Below are 22,406 nucleotides of genomic sequence, written 5' to 3'. Positions count from 1 at the left end.
TGTGGTTTACTTCGCGGCTATTTAGATGGAAAATTATACCTCCTGTCTTTGTAGGATTTGGTTGAAGGCCCCATTTTTAAAATATGCGAATATGTCACAATATTTTATTTTTTTAGGACACAACATTTTTATTACTGTGAATTTAGTGAACATATTTATTTAACAATACTTGCAACATTTTGTTGTCGACATTGATGTCGACGGAACAAATCTGAAAAGAGTAATAAAAATAACCTAACTTGGAAGTAATCTTGATGAACCTTGGCACCACTCACTAGAGATAAGAACAGGTCTGGAAAAGGCATGTACAGTGTTTTACAAAATGCAAAAAGTTCTATGCAACCGTCAGCTGGGTATCTCATTTAGAACTAGAATACTTAAGAAGATGGGTACGAACTTTCGGCTTCAATGCTATTTAAATGGGATTCATTTTTTTTGAATCCTGAGAAAACTAATAAGTATTTTTGAAAAATTTAAACGCAGAATGAAAGATTACGTTATTACCGAGGGCCGAAAGTCCCTGAAAACTTCTATAATGTTTATTTTAATAAGTTACAGGGGTGAAAAACTAAGAGAGAATTTAGTGTGATTTTTAATTTCAAATATCTCATTCAAAATAAACTTTTTATTCATTCTAAGGAACTTTCGGCCCTCGGTAATAAAGTAATCTTTCATTCTTAGCTTAAATTTTAAAAAATACGTATTAGTTTTCTCAGGATTTAAAAATAAAAATGATTATGAAATCCGGGACCATTCAATGAAAATCGGGCCTTTTTTTTTTAATATAGTTAATACAATCATGTTATTGATTATTTAATATTTTAATGTTGACAATGATATTTTTGATGGGTTTGTACAACAATTGCTTGTATTGATAATTAAATTTGTGTTAGTTTTTGACGTTTCGACTTAAAATTCGGAAATCGTTCTCAGAAAAGGAAAAAATTAGAAAACCAACTGATGTTGAATTTCCATGTAAATATAACCGTACGTTAATACAGAAATGTAATTATCATTACAACAAATTGTGGCTTAATCCCATAAAAAATATAAATTGTTAAACATCCCAGAAGAAAACAGCTTCAGAATATTTTTATGTTGATTACTCCTTACTATAATATTTGTCGAACGATTGAATTTGCTTAAAAATGAGAAGAAAACGTTTAAAAATCAATCCATTCGTATTTTAAATTGACCTTAATGAACAAAATATATTCATTATTTACCTGGTTTGTTTCTTAAAATTCTATTTGTCTTGCGATGAAATTTGCTTTAACAATGACGGAGACTCTTTTAAGAACTTATGTTTTTTTAATATTCACATTTTTTAAGGTTTCAATGCCAAGTTACGATTGGGTCGATTTGTAGAAATTGTCGACTTTTTTGCTTCTCACCATTCAATTTGATGCGAATTCTTAGAAAAATAACGTATTGAAAGTTTCTCAAAATAGGAAAAGGCAGTTTTTGTTTTTATTTGATTCAAAGTTGGACCACTATCTCCAGATAGCTATTTCTGCATCTCATGCGTTCTCGGTAGAGCTGTGCAGTCACAACTCTAAACCAAATATCAACAGCCTATTTAAGGGAAATCACCGCGATGCAATAATTCCACATTTGAGACGCAAAACAGGTTTAAACAAGTTTACTACAATTAGTCAATTAAAATAACTGAAATAAAAATAATAGTACATTGTTTACCGGGTAGGAAAAGCTTAACATTCCTGGACGACTGTGAAGATTGTTAAGTCGAGGCGCAAGCCGAGACTTAGCAACACAGAGTCCAGGAATGTGGCTTTTCCTACGAGGTAAACATACTATTTTCCCGCAAATCGTTTAAAATTCGACAGATATTGATTGATTTAAAAAAAACGCGATAATTTTATTCCCAAATAAATGGTGCTTTGAAATTCCTAATAAAATTACTTGGGTTACTATGGAAACGTATTGAGGTTGAATTGTCAAACTTGACGCTTATAAATTTAACACTAACAACTGTACGGAAATATCATTTCCTTACAGTAAGGAAATGACATTTCCTTACAGTAAGGAAGTCCTGACTTTTTCTTCAAGAAATTTTGACAGGAATGTCAAAATTTCCTGGCGATTTGCGGAAAACAATATTATTTTAAATTCAACACTTTTTAACAAACTGCTTTCTGGCTTCATCCCGTATCTCTGGCTTTTACATTACATAAGCACAGAGAACGACGAGTATAAAAGAAAGCAAATAAAGGACACGGTCACGTATTTACCTTCTTTTCTTCTAGGAAAAGCACTGAAAGACAGCTGCAAGTACCCAAATCCGAGTAAAGATGAAAAATGACAAGGCATATCTCAAAATAGTTTTACCAAATCGTTGAAAATTCGGATGGCCCGGAAGCCTTGTCCGGGACGCCGGGACACGACATCGTAATTCGGGTTATGTCCCGGATTTTTCGGACTAGTTGGTCACACTAACAATGACAGAAGCAATACAAAAAAGGATCCAAGCATTCGAACTCTAGCGTTACCGTAAAATACTAAGAACAATACATATGGCTCATACATGAGTCATACGACAAATGCGAATGTCTTGCGGAGGATGAATAAGGAAAGAGAGCTTATGCTTATAATAAAAGAACGAAAAACACAATATGGTCATATCGTGAGAAATCAAAAGTATAAACTGCTCCAACTTATAATCGACGGCAAAATCAATAGCAAAAGAGGACCAGGAAGAAGACGCAACTCTAGGCTTAAAAACCTACGAAAATGGACGAATATGACCTCCATAGAACTAAGCAGGGCGGCTGCAAATAATATTAAATGGTTAAATGTAATGACCAACGTCCTTAAGGATAAGCCACGTAAGAAAAAGAAGACCTTTTTGATAGAAATATATCGACTAATTAAAAAATGAGATCCTATTTTGCAATTAACATATACGTAAAGCCACTCACCCATCTAATAAAATATCGAAAAAGGAAATTACATACAACATCCAAACGATTTATGAGTTTTTAATAATGGATTATGTTTGATGTTTCCATTTAGAATGATTCATTTTATGTCATATTGAGTTACAGTTGGTAAATATTCTAGTTAACTACTCATTATTTCATAACAGCTGCCGAGCAATGAAGACAAAACAAAGGATAATTGTGGAACAGTAAAATGAACATCACTTTGTGTTTGCTTGTTATCTTTTGACGTTCATATACTATATTAAAATGAATTTTCAAAGATTAGGTCAATCTGCGTTACTAAAAGATAACAATATGTTAGTAAAGTAGTAACAGTTTATACACCAGAGAAATAAACAAAATTTAACCGCGTTCAGGATTCCACCTATTTGGCGAGTTTTTTGTTTAATATACAGTGTGTCAATTTGAACACTGCCCTGCTAAGCGAAAAGGGGGTACAGTGGAACCTCGATAAGCCGGCCCCCGATAACCCAGAAGTCCGGCTAACCCGGACCGATTTTCATCGGCCAAACATTTCAACAATAAAAATGTATGTATTATTTTAAAACATTTTATCTGCAGCCGCTTCTGGAATGTCTTAAAAATATCGAATTTCATTGATAAAACTTCCCTTCAATCATAATATAATATTTGAGAGATAATGGGTATCTGTGTAATTTGAACTATATGATAGTAAAAATGACTCATGCACACGGCGGCGGCAGAGCGACGTTCATTATCGCAAACAACAGGCACCTGTTATTCCATTATTTATTTTCAACTGTCTTTTAAAAAATTGTTTTTTAAACAATGGTCTTTTAAACAATGAAAAAGTCACTGTTCTTAAATGACATAACATCGTTCCGATGGCAGACCAGACAAAATTGACAAAACCAAAATGACTGAGTTTTTTTTACCTAGAAATGAATAATACTCTATATGGTCTATACTAAACTCTATACAACTATAGGTAACTGTACATATATATTTCATATTATTTGGCTTATAAGGGACTTTATCTATAATTATACCGTATTTTATTAATTTTTACCATGCTCTCCGGCTAACCCGGATTTTCGATAACCCGAATCGGCCGCGGTCCCGATTAATCCGAGTTATCGAGGTTCCACTGTATCTACATTTTATAAAAAAATTAGGTACTACTGTTTAGTCATTATTCTCATTAAATACACCTTCATACATGCTCCAAACCCACATAGAAACTGTGAAACTATATACCTCATAATGAATTGGACCATAGAGTAATATAGTCCTGTCGCCAGGGGGGTTACAACGGCCTTTTTAATTCAGATGGACTTACCCAAGTTTTTTTTATGTATTTTGGCTCGTAGAACACAAATTTTTTGGGTAACAGTTGATCCGGATGTCGATAAGATTGTTATAAACAAAGAAGTTGAGGAATTACATAACAGCGATTTCTCGCAAAACAAAACATTTTTTTGTATTTTTTGGGTCATTCTAACCAAAAAATGTTAATACAAGTCTTTTCGTAGGATGCATAGTTTTCGAGATAAACGCGGTTGAACTTTCAAAAAATCGAAAAATTGCAATTTTTGAACCCGAATAACCTTTGAATAAAAAATAAAATAGCAATTCTGCTTACCGCCTTTAAAAGTTTGAGTCAAATTATATCTGTTTTGAATATTTGCATTGCTAAAAATTTATTTTTTGATTGTTAAAAAAAGCTATAAACACATAGTGTTTCCCGTGCCTGATACATGCGTTTTAATGCATGCTACGTAGAAATAGCCCCGCTTGCACTTAAACCTCTTCTACCTACTCGTTCGATTTTAAATGAGAAATCATTGAAAACATCACTCAAGCACTAGGTGTTTATAGCTTTTTTTAACAATAAAATAATAAATTTTTAGCAATACAAATAATTAAAACCGATATAATTTGACTTGAACTTTCAAATGCGGTAAGCAAAATTGCTATTTTATTTTTTAATCAAAAGTTATTCGGGTTCAAAAATTGCAATTTTTCGATTTTTTGAAAGTTCAACCCGTTTATCTCGAAAACTATGCATCCTACGAAAAAATTTGTAGGAACATTTTTTGGTTAGAATGGCCCAAAAAATACAAAAAAATGTTTTGTTTTGCGAGAAATCGCTGCTATGTGATTCCTCAATTTCTTGGTTTATAACAATCTTATCGACATGCGGATCAACTGTTACCCAAAAAATTCGTGTTCTACAAGTCAAAATACATAAAAAAAACTTGGGTAAGTCCATCTGAATACAGGAGGCCGTTGTACCCCCCCTGGCGACAGGACTAATAGAAAAATATATAGAATTTTTGAACTCATTCATATATGAGACGATATATAAATGATTATCCGAAAAATAAAAACTGTAGATACCCCCTTTTCGCTTAGTAGGGCAGAACAGGTATCACTAAATTTATTTGTAAGGGGGACATTTTGTAAACTAGTTTTTAATTAAATTACATCAACCCTCTAGCGGGGGCGGATACAACCTTCAAAATCTTTAATAGAAAAGGAGTTGGAGTGATAACTCGTTCTAAATGTCTTTCAACTACCTTTTCAAAAATACCACATATGTACATTATATTTCTTTTCAGTACTTTTGGAAAAATCAAGTAAAACCGTAAAGATATTTAAGTATAAAATGTTTTGAAATAAAACAAAGATTCAATGAAAAGTAACTTATTTTAATGTATGTTCGAAATATTGCCCATAATTTTGTAATCAGTGATAAAGCCTGCTCTCAAACACCTCTTTAACCTTTAGAAAAACTTCAGCAGATTGGTATCAGGAACAGGAGCTCATGAGCAGATATTGAACACCAGATAAATAATAGAAAAAGCAAAAAGACAGTATATAGCAGCAATGGTCACCAAAATAACGAACGAGGAAGTGGCTCAAGCGCTTCAAAAAATAAAGAAAGGAAAAGCGGTTGGACCAGATGATATTCCTGGGGAAGTATGGAGAGCATTGGGAGAGACAGGAACAAGGTGGCTAGCAGGTCTATTTAATAGAATTATGGAAGTCGGACAAATGCCAGACGAATGGAGAAGCAGTATACTGGTACCTGTCTACAAAAACAAGGGAGATATACAACAATGTACAAACCACAGGGCTATAAAACTGCTTAGCCACACCATGAAAATATGGGAAAGAGTAATTGATAGACGGATACGTGAAGAGACCGAAATATCCGAGAATCAATTTGGCTTTATGCAGGGTAGATCAACAACAGATGCAATTTTCATTATAAGGCAGTTGATGGAAAAATACAGGAGTAAAGAAACAAAAGCTCATATGGTATTCACTGATCTTGAGAAAGCATATGATAGAGTTCCTCGAGAGATTCTGTGGTGGGCACTCAATAAGAAAGGAGTCCCTGGTGAATATGTAAAGATTGTGAGGGATATGTATGAGGGAGTGACGACTAATGTTAGGACAGGTGTGGGAGAGACTGATAAATTTCATGTGAAAGTAGGATTGCACCAAGGCTCTGTGCTTAGTCCGTATTTATTCTCATTAGTTTTGGACCAGATAACAGCGAAACTACAGGGTAACATTCCATGGTGCTTAGTGTATGCTGATGATGTGTTAGTAAGAAATAGTGAAAGAGACTTGGAACAAAAACTGGAACAGTGGAGACAAGCTCTGGAGGAACAAGGTTTAAAACTTATTAGGACAAAAACAGAGTATTTGGAATGTTCATTTAAAGATGGAGCTACTACAAATAAAATGGTATCTTTGGATGGTGAAATGATTGTGAAAATCAATAGTTTTAAGTACCTAGGATCGGTATTACAGAGTAATGGAGAATATATGGAGATGCATGCAGTAGAATTAGGGCTGGATGAATGAAGTGGAAAGAAGCGAGTGGTGTGTTGTGTGACAGAAAAATTCCAATGAAGCTGAAGGGAAAATTCTATAAAATAGCCATAAGACCGGCTATGATGTACGGAACTAAATGTTGGGAAGTGAAAAAGAAAGAGGAAAAACGAATGCATGTGGCGGAAATGAGAATGCTTAGATGGATGAGTGGAGTGACAAAGAAGGATAAAATTAGAAATGAGTATATTAGGGGAAGTCTAGGTGTGGCACCAATTGATGCCAAAATGAGACAGCATAGGTTAAGATGGTTTGGTCATGTTTAACGTCGAGACGTTAATAATCCAATATGAAGAATAGCTGAAGTGCAGATTCGTGGAAGGAGTAGGAGAGGAAGACCAAAGAAGACCTGGGGGGAGGCGATAAGGCAGGACATGTTGGTAAAGGGGATTAACATTGATATTACCCAAGATAGCATTGTGTGGAGAAATGCAATTAGGGAAGCCGTCCCTGCATAGGGATAAGGCAAAGAGAATGACAATGACAAAAAGACAGTATATAGGTACCAATACTGCTTTGTTTCGTAGATTATACAAACGTTTGTAAAACTTACGTACTTACTCCGTGGCGTTACAACCCTTCGTGGGTTTTAGCCGACTCGACAACATGCTTCCACTGTTCTCTATCTTGAGCTACCTCCCTTCATGTATTAAACGCCTCTTCTATATCTAGAAAAGCGGCCATTGCTATATGTTTGTTCTCAATTGACTTTGAATTAAACCCATTTAGATCATCCAACTGTGAGTCCCTAGATTTACCGGGTTGGTATGCATATTGACGATTTATTAGAAGAATATCTTTTAGAATTTCGCCTCTTATGTCCCTAGCCATAAAAGCGTTTCCAGCATTTTGATGAAAGAGTTGATGTTCAGTTTTGTTTGAAGGTTATTTTACTATCAGCCTGTCATCCATTTTACATAGTTTAAGGGGGGGGGGGGGTATGGTTTGAAATATTTAATTTTTTTTATTATTTCAAATAAAAGTGCATACTTTCAAGAATACTCTCTGAAAATTTCAAAATAATCGGAGTAAAATTACCAGAGATACAGCGTGTTGAATATCCCTACCTTCGACTCACTTTGCCGCGACTTCGCGCCAGAACGTTTGAGCGTAGTGAGAAACGTTAAACGACTGTTCGCCTTCCCTTTTGTAGATTACTCCTCGATTCAGAAAACATACTCCAATGTGCATCACTTTACGATTTGGCAGACAAATAAGAAGATGAAGATGCAGTTGTCAAAACTTTAAACGCATTTTTCTCAAAACTGCTTTTTCAAATGCGGTGGACATGGTAACTGAAAAACTACTCTGCCGATCTACCTGATATTTGCACAGATTTTCTTTAGACATTTCATGAGGTAACAACGTCGAGATCTTTTTCTTTTTTTGCTTATTTTTTGTTCAACAATAATAAATCTGTTGATTTTCACAAAATTTTTACCAAAAATTTCATTTCTTTGATTTCTGAGTGATATCAAAAATTCAAAAATCATTAAACATAAAAAAAACTTGACGTTGTGACCTCGCAAAACTAATAAGCTAATTAAATCTTTGAATTTTTTGTTTCGTATGATCGAGTGACGAGTTCTGATGTCCACCGCAAAATCCATTTTTTTGTGAGCTGCCTGTCAAAATTTGTAACCAATTGCTTATTTTTCAATATTTTGGATTGATTTTTTTTCCAAATATTCTTTGAATTGTACTTAATATGCTTATTTAACTTAAAAATAAAACAATTGTACCATAGCTTCGAAAAAAATTCAAAAAATGTGCTTGATATGTTGATTTCAAACCATACTCCCCCTTAAGCATTTGCATCGAAAATACACTAGACGTAGTAATTCTCTTAATAAATATTTTTTATTTTATTTTATTTACCCCGCTGTCTCGTTGTTTACTACCTAACTTTTATAGCCCTATCCCAATTAAATAACCCCAAAGTATATGATGGCCCTTTAAAGCGTACTTCTTCGCCTTGAAGGTGTAGGAGTATTTTGGTGTGATCACCTTGGTATGCGAGGCCGTGTTCTCTAAGAACGTATTAGAGCCGTAAATCATATCGCCTTGTTTAATGATCTTCGCATGCGAGCGAACGTAGAATGTTTCGTAGTTTGTAGGTGTTATTAGGTATTTCAACCGCTCGTCCAGGGCAGGAATTCACTTATATGGGTCGAGTTTTGGTAAAGAATTGCAAATTGGGACCTTTCTCCAGACGCTCATAAAAATTTTTGTATGCTATTTTTAAAGTTATACTTTCTTAGGCGCGATTGAGAGTAAAATTTCATAATTCTGCGCGCATGCGCACACAAACAGTATGGCGATTAGTTGCTAAAATCTTTCTAGTTATGTATAAATATATCAGTGCAAGAAAAGGTGTGAAAAGAATATATTAGTGTTTTTAGTAAATTATAATTTTTGTGTCTTTGGATTTGTCTTCCTCAGGAGTAAGATGAGTATTATTAAAACATTTTATTGTATATTTATTCACCTTGTCTGTTTGTTACCGTGAATTGTCATTAGGTACGTCCGAACCGATACAGACACAGTCCTCGTAGCGTATTTGGTATAGCATTTAGTCGAGGCATTGAAGGATTGAAGTGTCGATTTTTCGAATGTTCTGTATAAATGTACCTATTTACAAATGTTTCTTCTAAAATTTAGGAATACATTAATTTTATAATACATTTAAGTATGTAGTCATTTTATTTACAATTTTTACTTACCTATTTATTTTTGTTTATACCTAATATCGCCCGTGTCTAGCAAGTGTCTGCGTAGGCTAGCGGTATGTGTATCTAGTAACGGACGTGTTAGTACTTGGTTCGATTCCCCATAAGGAAAATTTTTTGTTTATTATTAATGGTTATTGACATCTTAGACTATTATATATGGACTTAAAAATGATTAAAAATAATTAAAATAATTAATCGGGATGTTGCCCAACTATTTACCGAGTTCCAAATTTATAATAATTGCCTATTTCAAAATGCACTTTTGAAATGCATTTTTCTTATGCACAAATGCAATTTCAGATTTCTTATTCATTACATTAGCTCACAAAATTTCCTGACATTTTCACGAATCCAACGCACCAAACTGCATTAAAATCCGTCTTACTGCGCCAAAAATCGACAGTAAGGCTTTTTTTTTGTGCTTCAATGCCTCGACTAATTCGACCAGAGATCGAAAGGTCTTGAGTTCGAATCCAGTGCAATCCTATACTTTTTTTTTTAAATTTTTTTGAAAGCGGTAAGCACAAAATTAGTTTGGTGTTTAAAAAAAATTAAAACAAACTGTTTAAAGTATATTTATTTTTAAGAAATTATATAATAGAAGTATAACTTCTTACGTGCGTACAAAGTACATATTATTTTTTTATACACTATATGTAAAGGTATGTATAGATATGCGCGCCGCGCACTTCGCGCAGTGTTTGCGCCGTGCATTCGTGGCGCCGATAGAAGTTGGATTATGTTGCACTATGTGCGCACCGTTTGTGCGCCACTTGAAAACACGTACTAATCTAACGAACGCTCCCCGACCGCACAGCGCACACACGGCGAGCATATCTATACGCACCTTTATATGTAAGATTGAACCGAAACCCATATTACACTGCTTGTAGAAAATATATTAGCATATTAGTAATTCGCTTTTTAAGTCGCAAAATAAAACAGTATGTATGTTATAGTCAAAGCCCAAATTTCAGGCACTCCTAGGTTTGACTAGGCAATCCTCAGGTCTGGCTGACAGTCTTAGTCAAAGCCCGAAATAAATTACAGTTTCGGCCTTTGACTAGTCAAACCTAGGAGAGACCTAAGTTGGTCAGGCAAAGGTCGACATTTAATTTTATGAAATCGAAGTTTGACTAGTCAAACCCCGATCAGTTATTAAAATGTCGTAATTTGTTAGATTAGGTTTAATAAATCATTTTTTAATTTTAATGTTTATTTTTATATTATCGCAATTAAAATAAAAAATATTGTTTATTCTCACATGTTGAGGCATTATGGCATTTAGAGTTGCACAATACGTTAGACCTTTTACACATAATTTTGAAAAGCATTTCATGGCTCATGGCTCACTTGTTTCGGAGTTATGAATAAGAATAGATCCGGTTTGATCCATTTACCTGCGTATTACGACTCTACGATAGTATGAAATAACAACTGTAAACATAAAAATAACTAAATTGGGACTTTTTATTTTACTCTATGACCACGTTTTCAGCATTTGGAACCACTGTGCGTCGTCACTAGGAGAGGAAGAAAATTGTCAAACAATTTAGATTACTTCTTCAGATGTGGTTTGTTGTTTTTGCCAACAAGAGAGCTTTCACGCACATACGTGCATAATTTGTAATCAGGTGGTACATGTTGTGTGCGCTGACAGCACACTTGGTGCCTACTATGAAGGTTTTGAAAGAAAAGTTACATAGATGCGTTGTGCACAGACAGAAAAGATTAAAATAAATAATGGAAAAGCATATGAAGGTCTTCATGCCCAGACTAATGCCATGAAACTGTAGCTGAAGCTTGAAGAGTTCTGTGTATGCTGAATAGTTATTGAAACCCACTATAAATGCTAATGTATTTATTGCTATTTGATAGTGACAAAATGTTGTGTACTACCCTGAAGACGAATGAGTACTGGTCTTTCCCCTCAGTCGGGGTGATGATCGCACGCATCCACGATGCGCTCTGACTCAAATTAAAGTTGGGGGTGAGTGGCGCGTACATGCCCCCCGCCTTGAAATACATTTCAAATATGTCAACACAAATTATGCAAGTACATATACAACATATATAAAGTATACAAATGAATGAAGGAAATACATATAAATAAGATAAAATACATAAATGAGATAAAAAAAATGGTTATGAGAATAACGCAAAGTGTTCAATATAAGTGAAAACTTAAATGTTCGGTAGTGAAAATAACGAAAAGTCTTCAATATAAGTAAAGCTTAAATGTTCGGTAGTGAAAATAACGAAAAGTCTTCAATATAAGTAAAGCTTAAATGTTCGGTAGTGGTGAAATGTTCTTAACCGCGCGATTGTATTCGCCGCGAGCTGTTTTCACTGACACTACGCGAGTCACACCATCTTGTCCTGGATGAATGGCAGTCACACGGCCTAATGGCCAACACAGAGGTGGAAACCGCATGTCCTTGATTAAAACTAATTGTCCCATTTGTATGTTAAGTGAAGGGTCAGAAAACCATTTCTGACGTTGCTGCAACTCTCCCATGTATTCTTTGGACCAGCGATGCCATAGGTGCTGGTGCATCATCTGAAGATGTTGATAACGAGATAATCGGTTTGTAGATACGTCCGTCAGGTCTGGTTCAGGCAATGCAGTGAATGGTCTGCCGATGATAAAATGAGCTGGTGTAATGGGATTTAAATTATTGGGATTGGAGCTAAGAGGTGAGAGTGGTCGGGAATTTAATACTGACTCTACTTGAATTAAAAGTGTTTGAAATTCCTCAAAAGTGAGTATGTTGTTTTTCATTGTTCGGCGTAAATGCACTTTCATTGATTTTACGCCCGCCTCCCAAATTCCCCCGAAATGTGGAGAATTTGCCGGAATGAATTTCCAAACTATTTGATCGCTAGCGCAGAATGAAGCTAGCTCAGCCTCATTATTGAGTAAAAAAGTTGAAATTGCATCCAACTCACTCTTGGCTCCTGTGAAATTAGTGCCATTATCCGAAAATAATTGCAAGGGCCGGCCTCTTCTAGCTATAAAGCGCTTGAGGCAGGCAATGAATGCTTCGGAAGTAAGACTTGTGGCTATCTCCAGATGAATAGCCTTGGTTGTAAGGCATATAAAGAGGCAAACCCAAGCCTTAAACGTCTTGCACCCCCGACCCTTCCTATCCTTTAGCAGAAAGGGCCCAGCGTAATCTACGCCAGTTGAATGGAAGGGAAACGTTTGGGTAACCCGCTCCTTGGAAAGATCACCCATTATAGGGGTTTGAAAAGAGGGTTTTGCCCTGAAACATGTTATGCAACTATGCACTGTTTTGCGAGCAATGTTGCGGCCGGAAATGGGCCAAAACCTGTTCCTAACAGAAGAAAGTAAATGGTTGGGACCTGAATGAAGAAGCCTTTTATGTTCATCAATGAAAAGTAATTTTGTAAAATGCGAATCTTTGGGAAGTAGAATAGGATGGCGCTTTTCGAATGACCATGAGGCATGTTTGAGTCTACCTCCAACTCGCAAAATACCCATGTCGTCCAAAAACGGCGAAAGAAACTTAAGAGTACCCTTTTTTATTGGGCATGATTCTCTCAACAATTTTATTTCTGAACTGAAATATTCAGCTTGAATTATCTTTGAAAGAATGTTCAACGCATTTGACAGTTCTTCACTGCTCAATGGCCCATGGCACTTATCGTTACCTGGTTTGAGGTTATGAATAAAACGTAAACAAAATGCCATAGAGCGATGAAGTCTTGAGAAATTTGAAAATGGTTCAATATCTATTATTGCAGTACCTCTTATTGTAGTTTGTAGCACTTGAGGGGTTTTTATTTCAGGAAGTTCCGTTTCCTTGAAAACGGAAGCAATGGGCAAATTCACTGAGGGAAGAGAAAGCCAGTCTGGACCATGCCACCATAAAGAAGATGCAAATAATGAAGTTGGAGTGACACCTCGTGACAATAGATCTGCAGGGTTCGAAGATGAATTGACGTGGTACCAATTTTCACATGAAGTTTTGCTCTGAATTTCAGATATCCTGTTTGCAACAAATGTTTTTAGTGAAGAAGAGGATATGTTTATCCAGCCCAAGAATATTGTAGAATCCGTCCAATGAACTATGCCACTGAAAGATATGGTGAGCGCCCTCTGAATATGATGGGACAATTTGGCGGCTACAAGAGCACCGCACAATTCAAATCGAGGAATTGTAAGAGCCTTGATTGGACTCACCTTGGATTTGACACAAAGTAGATGAACATGAACATTGCCTTGAATGTCAATTGTGCGAATGTATGCGCAGGCACCATAAGCCTTCTCACTTGCATCGCAAAAAGTGTGGAGTTCAGTTACAACAGGGTTGTTACATCTTATATGTCTAGGAATCGTAAAGGTATTAATATAATTGAGCTCATCACGAAGATTTACCCACACTGTGTGGATATATGCTGGGACGGACTCATCCCAAGATAACCGTTCCGTCCATAGTTTTTGAAGAAGAATTTTTGCTATTATGACAAAAGGACTTAGTAAACCTAATGGATCAAAGATCTGTGAGACACTGGATAAAATTAGGCGTTTTGTAACGGTTTTGGAAGAGTTGCCTAATAAAACCTCTGAATTGTAGATTAGGACATCTGACGAAGATGACCAAAATATGCCCAATGTTTTTGTATTTTCCTTGGAACCTAAGTTCAATGTGTGTAATTGCACATTGGAATCTGAAATATGTTTAAGGGCTTGAGGTTCGTTAGATATCCACTTCCGTAATTCAAAACAACCTTGTTTGAGGATTGAAGATACATCTTTGCAAATATTGGACAGGCCTGTTAATGAATCAGAGCCTGTGAGTAGATCGTCTACATAGAAGTCGTTTTGGATGACCTTGGAAGGGACTGGATATGAATTCATATTTTCTAAAGCCAATTGAAAAATGGATCTTATGGCTAGATATGACGCTGAAGATGTGCCATACGTAACCGTATTTAATTGAAATTCCAAAAGAGGATCTGAAGGTTTTTCTCTCCACAGAATTTGTTGAAGATTTCTTTGTGGAGGATGAATTGAAACTTGCCGATACATTTTGCATATATCAGCTGAAACGACATATGTAAGTTGCCTGAAACGAAGTAAGATGTGAAAGAGATCATTTTGAATGGTTGGTCCTACCAATTGTATATCATTTAAGGATCAGCTTGAAGATGAAGAACAAGAACCATCGAATACAACCCGTAATTTGGTTGTAAGTGAATCTGCCTTTAATACGCCATGATGTGGCAAAAATAACTGTGTTGTATTATTCGACGGGTCTACCTTGGACATGTGCCCTAACTCTTTATACTCTCTAATGAATGAAGTGTATAACTCTCGAAGCTGTGCATTCCGCTGAAGTTTACGTTCTAGACCATGAAACCTTTTAAGTGCAATAGATCTTGAGTCACCTAGTCTAGAAATAGGTTCTTTCAAGGGTATTGAGACCACGAATCGACCTTCGTTGTCTCTGTAGTGTGTAGAAGTAAACATATCTTCACAAGATTTCTCTTCTGGAGACTGAATTAAGTCAGAACACTTCTCTATTTCCCAAAAGCGAGCAAGCTGACTTTGTATGTATAAGTTTTGTGAATAACTTGGAGAAGAACTGGATCGGTCTGAAAGAAGGGGCTTTGAAAGTGGACCACTAACTATCCAACCGAACTTAGTTTTATGAAGAAACGGACCTGAAGGTTTAAGACGAATCTGTCCTATGCATAATATTTCCCAAAACAACTCAGCACCTATGAGAAGATCAATTTGTTTGGGAATGTGAAAATCAGGATCTGCTAATTTATGACATGTAGGTATCGAAAGAGATACTGGATCAATAGGAGCTTCGGGTACAACATCGCATATTTCTGGAGCTACCAAACAGACTAAAGGAGCAGTAAATGGAGTGTTTTTAGACACAATTTGAATTTGACAAACAGCCTGAATTTTGGATTCCACCTTGAATGCCCCTGAAATCGTAATATTTGTAGGCTTTCTTGGTAGTACAAGTTTATGGCATAAATGTGAACTAATGAAATTAGGCTGGCTCCCTGGATCTAAAAGTGCTCTGCAATCATGACGATTTCCCTTTGAATCAACTACCTCTAACAAGACAGTGGATAGAAGTACCTGTTTTGAACTTAAATTAAATGTAAATAGAGACTGTTGCGTATTGGTGTTAGATGTAGAAGGTTCGGAAACGTGCAAAAGAGAATGATGCTTAACAGTACAATTTTTGCAATGACCAAAGTTACAATTGTTTACCTGATGCCCCCGATTTAGACAGTTAATGCACAAATTGGATTTTTTGACTAAATCGGTTCGTTCAGGCACAGACAACCTTAGAAACTTTGTACATGTATAAATTTTATGATTTTGAGCATCGCATGATGCACAAGTACGATTTGAGATGTGATGACTTCTCTGAACATGAGAATTAGATCTATTACTAGACTCAGCTGATGGTTGAGAAGTTTGTCCCTTTACGTTTGGGCTTGAATTTTCCTCTGTAGGTTTTTCCTCCATTATTTTGTGCATTTTTGACTTTTGTTTCAAAAATGTGAGAAAAGCTTCCAACTTAGGAGTATCATTCATGAAATCCTTTGATGCCCATTCTCTAATTGTCACTGGATCAAGTTTAGTGAATACCAAATATATAATTAAAGTATCCCATGATTCTGTAGGCTGTCCTAATGACTTTAAAGACCTTAAGTGCATCCTCACATGATCTACCAAGTGGCTTAAACTCTTTGAAGAATCCTTTTTTACAGGATGAATATCGAATAAGGCCTTGGTATGTACATGCAACAATGCCCTCTTGCCAGTACATTGGTCACACAATAAATCCCAAGCTATCGGAAAATTGTCATGTGTGACCTGGATATTGGCGATAACTTCAAATGCTTCACCCTTCAAAGCTCTCTTTAGATAGTGAAATTTCTGTACATTGCTAATGGAAAGGTTGCTATTTATCAAGCTATCAAAGCTATCGCCAAATTGGAGCCATTTACCTGCCTCTCCTGAATATATTGGCAGAGTTAGGGCCGGTAATCGTACCTCTGATGAGCTAGGGAATCTGCTATTTTCTGGATTGGAAACCGAAGCTGAACCTACATTATCTGTACTATTTTCCTTGACGAGACCTTGCGCTTTTGAAATAATTGAATAAAAGTCGTTTTCAAATGCCTTGCGCTTGTCATACTCGCCTTGTAAGTCTTCTTCTTTCACCGAGCATTCAATGCCTACCTGAAGATTCGAAAATTCCGCGAGTAGGCTTTCAATATCCGAAAGTCTGTTTTTTAAGACTCTATCGCCTATTGAATTGATTTGTGTCATGCATTTTTCAACGTATATCTGAAAATTTGATAGTCGCGCTTCTAAGCTACCTCGCTTGACACGTAATGTTTTTAAATGTTCCATTTTATTTATTAACAAAACAAAAACAACAAGATTTATTTAAAAGTGCAAATAGAATTTAACTGAAATAAAACCGAATACTAAATATGACTGTACTATATAAATATGCGATATAATGATATTGTGTAATTATTTTTATGATATAATAAATATTATATTTAATAATATATGTAATTTATGTAATTTAATAGATAAGTATAGCGTAAGATAAATAAAATGAAATATGTAATTGAATTAAAATTAAAACATGTTAAAATGTCTTTAAATTGCTTTCATTGAATAATTGAAAAATGGTATAGGAAAACGGTAAATAAGGATTATATTAGCTCTGAATATTTGTATACTAGGTACCTGACTTGAGAATCTTTGTCTGTTCTCGCCTCGATGTGGTTGTTGCGATCGGCCAGTTGAAGAATCGAAGAATCCTACAATGCAGCGCTCATCTCATGAATGATGAATCGTTGGATGACTGGGTCTAGAGCGCGCGCTTTTTCGGCTTGGCTTGGCGTCACTTCCACGAAACACAATGCTTTTAAAAGAACTAATCTTATTATTATTAATTGAACTGTAGATCTGGTTTATTACGAAGGACCAAAATTGTAGCTGACGCTTGAAGAGTTCTGTATATGCTGAATAATTATTGAAACCCACTATAAATGCTAATGTACTTATTGCTATTTGATAGTGACAAAATGTTGTGTACTACCCTGAAGACGAATGAGTACTAGTCGTTCCCCTCAGTCGGGGTGATGATCGCACGCATCCACGATGCGCTCTGACTCGAATTAAAATTGGGGGTGAGTGGCGCGTACAGAAACACTTAAGTGAAAGAAAATTTCCTCCTATTTCGATCGGAAAAACTGTAACAATACCTATCTCCAGCTTTTTATAAAGCCAAAGGAGATACTTGAAATATTTTGGGCATCAGACAAATAAAACAATTGACGGTTTATATAGAGTTGGTACGAAATACGGAACAATAAACAAACTTTTTTTCAAGAAATCAAAAAAGAGAACACAAAGAGAATATTTCGAAGATGTTCCAGACGTTAAACTGTCTCCAAGAGAAACTAGTACAAAATATTCTAAATTTGGAGGACAAGGGTCTATAAAATGCTATAACAATAAGAAATGCTCTTCAAAATTATATAAGTGTAAAAGGTCTAACGTATTGTGCAACTCTAAATGCCATAATGCCTCAACATGTGAGAATAATAACTAATTTTTTTATTTTAATTACGACAATATAAAATGACGAAAATGACGAAAATTAAAAAATGACGTTTTAATGAACTTAATTTAACAAATTACGACATTTTAATAGCTGATCAAGGTTTGACTAGTCAAACCCCGATTTCATAAAATTAAATTTCGACCTTTGCCTGACCGACTTAGTCTCTTCTAGGTTTGACTAGTCAAAGGCCGAAACTGTAATTTATTTCGGGCTTTGACTAAGACCGTTAGTCAGTCTTGAGGATTGCCTAGTCAAACCTAGTAGTGCCTTAAATTCGGGCTTTGACTATAACCTGTATATCGAAGGGTAAAGTTAATTATATCTTATGCATTAGATGAAGCAAAAATTATTTATTTAAATCCGACTCAAATGCCACCATAAGGAAAGTATTGAAATTAGTTGGTTAATTATTTAAAATCGCGAACCTTGGAATAAAATATATAACGATAATAAATACAAAAAACAATTTTACATCATTGATAAATTATTATCTATACAAAGGAACCTTTTGTACTATTGTACTTGACAGATAGAGAATAGCATCGAAGCTCATTGACAGATACAAGATCAGCTGTGGGAGCACGCCAAATAGAATTCTATTTTAGTGACGTCACGTTGCCTAGCAACCGTCGATTCTCCCAATATGAAATTATATTTTGTGACGTCAGCAAAATAGAATTCTATTTGGCGTGCTCTGGGCCCAGCATCGTCTCGCGTCGCTTTACATCACAACACTAAGCCAGGATTCTACCGCGCTTAACTAAAGATGTGCCCGCCGTGGTGCCCGCCATTGTGAAGCTCTGTCTATCTCATAATGACAAATCCGCTTCCGAGATCTCTTATGTGTGGCACGAGATATTTATCAGTATGGGCGTACAGTAATAAATTAAAGCTGTAGTATTCATGACTCTTTTGAAATGGAACGAGTTAGAAATCCTTTCAAAAAGGTTGATCCTTTAAACGGATTGTTTACTTTCTAAGTAATTAATGACAAGTGGTGCTATGAACTCAACAACAATAATTATGACGTGATCTTCGGATGCGAGCGAATAGAATTTTTCGTAGTATGCAGGTGTTATTGGGTATTCAACCGCTTGCCCAGGTCAGAAGTTAATTTGGGGCGAACGGTCGAATTTTAATAAAAAAAATTACAAATAGGGATTCGGAACTTTCACCAGACGCTCATAAAATTGTATGTATGCCATTTTTCATACACTATGTAATACCTATATAAGATTGAAACCCATATTACACTGATTGAAGACAACAGAATATTCGCATATCAGTCATTCGCTTTGTCGATTCACAAATAAAATACCGAAGGGTAAATTTCAATATCTCTTATGCATCTCTATGGAAGAGATAAAAAATCTTGAAAAATCAAAACAAATTTAGAAGTTAGCATGAAATACGAAAGGAGGTTTAGAGCAGTGTCGGATCTACGGGGAGGGAAAATGGGGAAACACCCCCAACAAGGTCCAAAATTAAATTTTTATGGGGAGAATTTAAAAAATTAATTTTATGTCATAGACCACGAGACCGTAAATTTTCATGACCCTGTATATGGTCAAATGTAAATAAAATAATTTAGCCGTAAGACGTGTTTCGCGGAAGAGAAAAATTTTAGTGGTAAAATTTCTACGAACAATTTATGGTACATTCCATGTCAAATCACTCAGGCAAAAAATTTTGGATCTCCGATTTGTCTGAAAATTGGTATATAGCTTCTGCGGGACGTAAAAATAAGATATTTAAGGTCAAAAATCTTCTTCTTCTTTTTTTCTCAAAATGTTATTTTATGCGATTTTACAGTGATTTGGTGTTTATTTAAACAAATTTGCATTTTCTGTCGTAAAGTATCGATGAAAAACATAATATTTTAATAGAAAGGACCCAAAAATGTTATTATATAGCATTATAACAAGTTATTTTGAATCAAAACAAGTTTTTGATCAAATTTTATAGTGTAAAAAACGTTAAAATACCGTTTTTTGCATTTTCCTCCATTCCCAAAATACATTATCATCGATTTGGCTGAAAATTTGCCCACAGATAGCCAAAAGATAGGACTTTAAGTGGTTAGAAGGATTTGAATTATATTACAATACCAAAAAAGTTACATACAGTAATATCAGACTCAAAAGTATATATTAGTCCAGTCGGGATAGCATCTGACCTTGAATGCCGAGCTGCCCAAAATTTTATTTTTCTGATCTTTAGGAGAGTCAATAGTAGCCTAAATTTAAAATCACGAATGAATTCCTCCGTTACGTTAGCAGCCATCTTGATTTTAAAGGAGAACCTGTTTTGCTCAATATCTCCGCCATTTTTAAATTTTCGACAAAAATGGTAGGAACTGAAATTGTTCCAAATAAATCGTATTTACAATTATTACAATTTCCTTTTAACAATTTTTGTCGTGAGGTCGATATTTTCGAGTTAATTTTACTTACAGTAGACGCCTATATTTTTGACTATAATATTGCATGTAACTTTTTTGGTATTGTAATATAATTCAAATCCTTCTCACCACTTAAAGTCCTATGTTTTGTCTATCTGTGAGCAAATTTTCAGCCAAATCGATTATGATGTATTTTGGGAATGGAGAAAAATGTAAAAAACGGTATTTTAACGTTTTGAATTTTAACGTTTAAATTTGATCAAAAGCTTGTTTTGAATCAAAGTAACTTGTTATAATGCCATATAATGACATTTTTGATTCCCTTCTATTAAAATATTATGTTTTCCATTGATACTTTACGATAGAAAATGCAAATTTGTATAAATAAACACCAAATCACTGTAAAATCGCATAAAATAACATTTTGAGAAAAAAAGAAGAAGAAAATTTTTTGACCTTAAATATCTTATTTTTACGTCCCGTAGAAGCTATATACCAATTTTCAGACAAATCCGAGGTCCAAAATTTTTTTTGCTCCAAAATTGAGTGATTTGAAATGGAATGGCCCTTATACATGTCAACAGAACGGACTACAAACGCTTATTTAGAAAATGAATGGGTACCGCGGTTGATTGAACAATAGACAGTGCTTCCTAAATGGTTTCCTAGAAAGAAACGATGGTAAACAATTTTGTTTAGTTTAGAATAGAGGGTTTTTCTAGATTGTAAGTAAAATTCATTTTTAATATCTTCTGAAAATTGACAAGAAAGAAATTCTGTATACTATACTATTTGTTCTTAAGAAAAAAAAGTAGGGATATGATGTGTGGAGAATGCTTGTGATTGGCTAGGATACCGATGGAAGGAGAATGGAGTGGTGAGTTTCAAACTGATGAGAGAAAGAGGAATTCAATATGTAATTAACATCGAAAGCAATCAGTGCAGTTTGAAAGTAGTATTTTTGTGTAAAGTGTGTTAAATTGGTGACCGTGGAAGCAGATTTGTGTGAGACGAAACCGTGATCAAGTCGAGAAGTACAAACTCCTTGTGTTCGAATAGATTCCAGTTTCTGTCTGGAAAGAGTAGCCGTATTATATAAACTTTGCACGAGATACCGAGCTGAGGAAAAAAATCTTGAAATTCTAAAAATTGATATTGCTTTTATCGAGTGAGAGATTTTAATTTGAGGTGAGAATTCGAACGAGTGCTGTTTTTTTAAACAGTTTGAAGGAGAAGGACAGTTCGCAGAATCCGAGGAGCACGTTGTAGGAGAACTGAGGACAACACAATCCATCAGAAGAAATAAAGACGTGAGCAAAGGTTAGTCAGAATATTTGTGAAAAGGGAGAAATGTTTTGTATTACATACCATATTTGTTTTTGTCAACTTAATAGTATTACAGCATAAATTATTCATTAATAAATTCATAGAAGATATAAAAATTTAAAAACGTGGAAATCAAATTTTGTTTTTTTAATAATAATAAGAACAGGCTACCGATTCAACTGAATGAATTTTGGTTCACAAAAGGAGATCATAGAATTAAAGATTTATTTTTGAAAGAAAAATTTAACAGAATAAAATTTAGCATAAATTTGAAATATCTATATTTATAGTATAGTATATAAATAAATAGTAGTTATAAAATTTATATAATTTTGAGTATATAGTCCTGTCGCCAGGGGGGGTACAACGGCCTCGTTAATTCAGATGGACTTACCCAAGTTTTTTTTATGTATTTTGACCCGTAGAACACGAATTTTTTGGGTAACAGTTGATCCGGATGTCGATAAGA

The 22,406-nt window shown here is 34.9% G+C and overlaps 1 protein-coding gene across 1 annotated transcript; it reads right to left on the bottom strand.

Moving 5' to 3' along the window:
* Positions 1-142: 142 nt before the first annotated feature.
* Positions 143-16,979, bottom strand: LOC114331423 (uncharacterized). Its single transcript, XM_050657093.1, has 2 exons — positions 15,390-16,979; positions 143-211 (listed from the first exon to the last, which is right to left on the bottom strand). Exons 1-2 carry the CDS (start codon positions 16,977-16,979, stop codon positions 143-145), a joined length of 1,659 nt encoding a protein of 552 aa, XP_050513050.1.
* Positions 16,980-22,406: the final 5,427 nt, after the last annotated feature.

The sequence above is a fragment of the Diabrotica virgifera genome, chromosome 7 (genome assembly GCF_917563875.1).
Source record: "Diabrotica virgifera virgifera chromosome 7, PGI_DIABVI_V3a".
Taxonomy (NCBI): domain Eukaryota; kingdom Metazoa; phylum Arthropoda; class Insecta; order Coleoptera; family Chrysomelidae; genus Diabrotica; species Diabrotica virgifera.
This window is presented reverse-complemented; position numbering and strand designations above follow the sequence as displayed.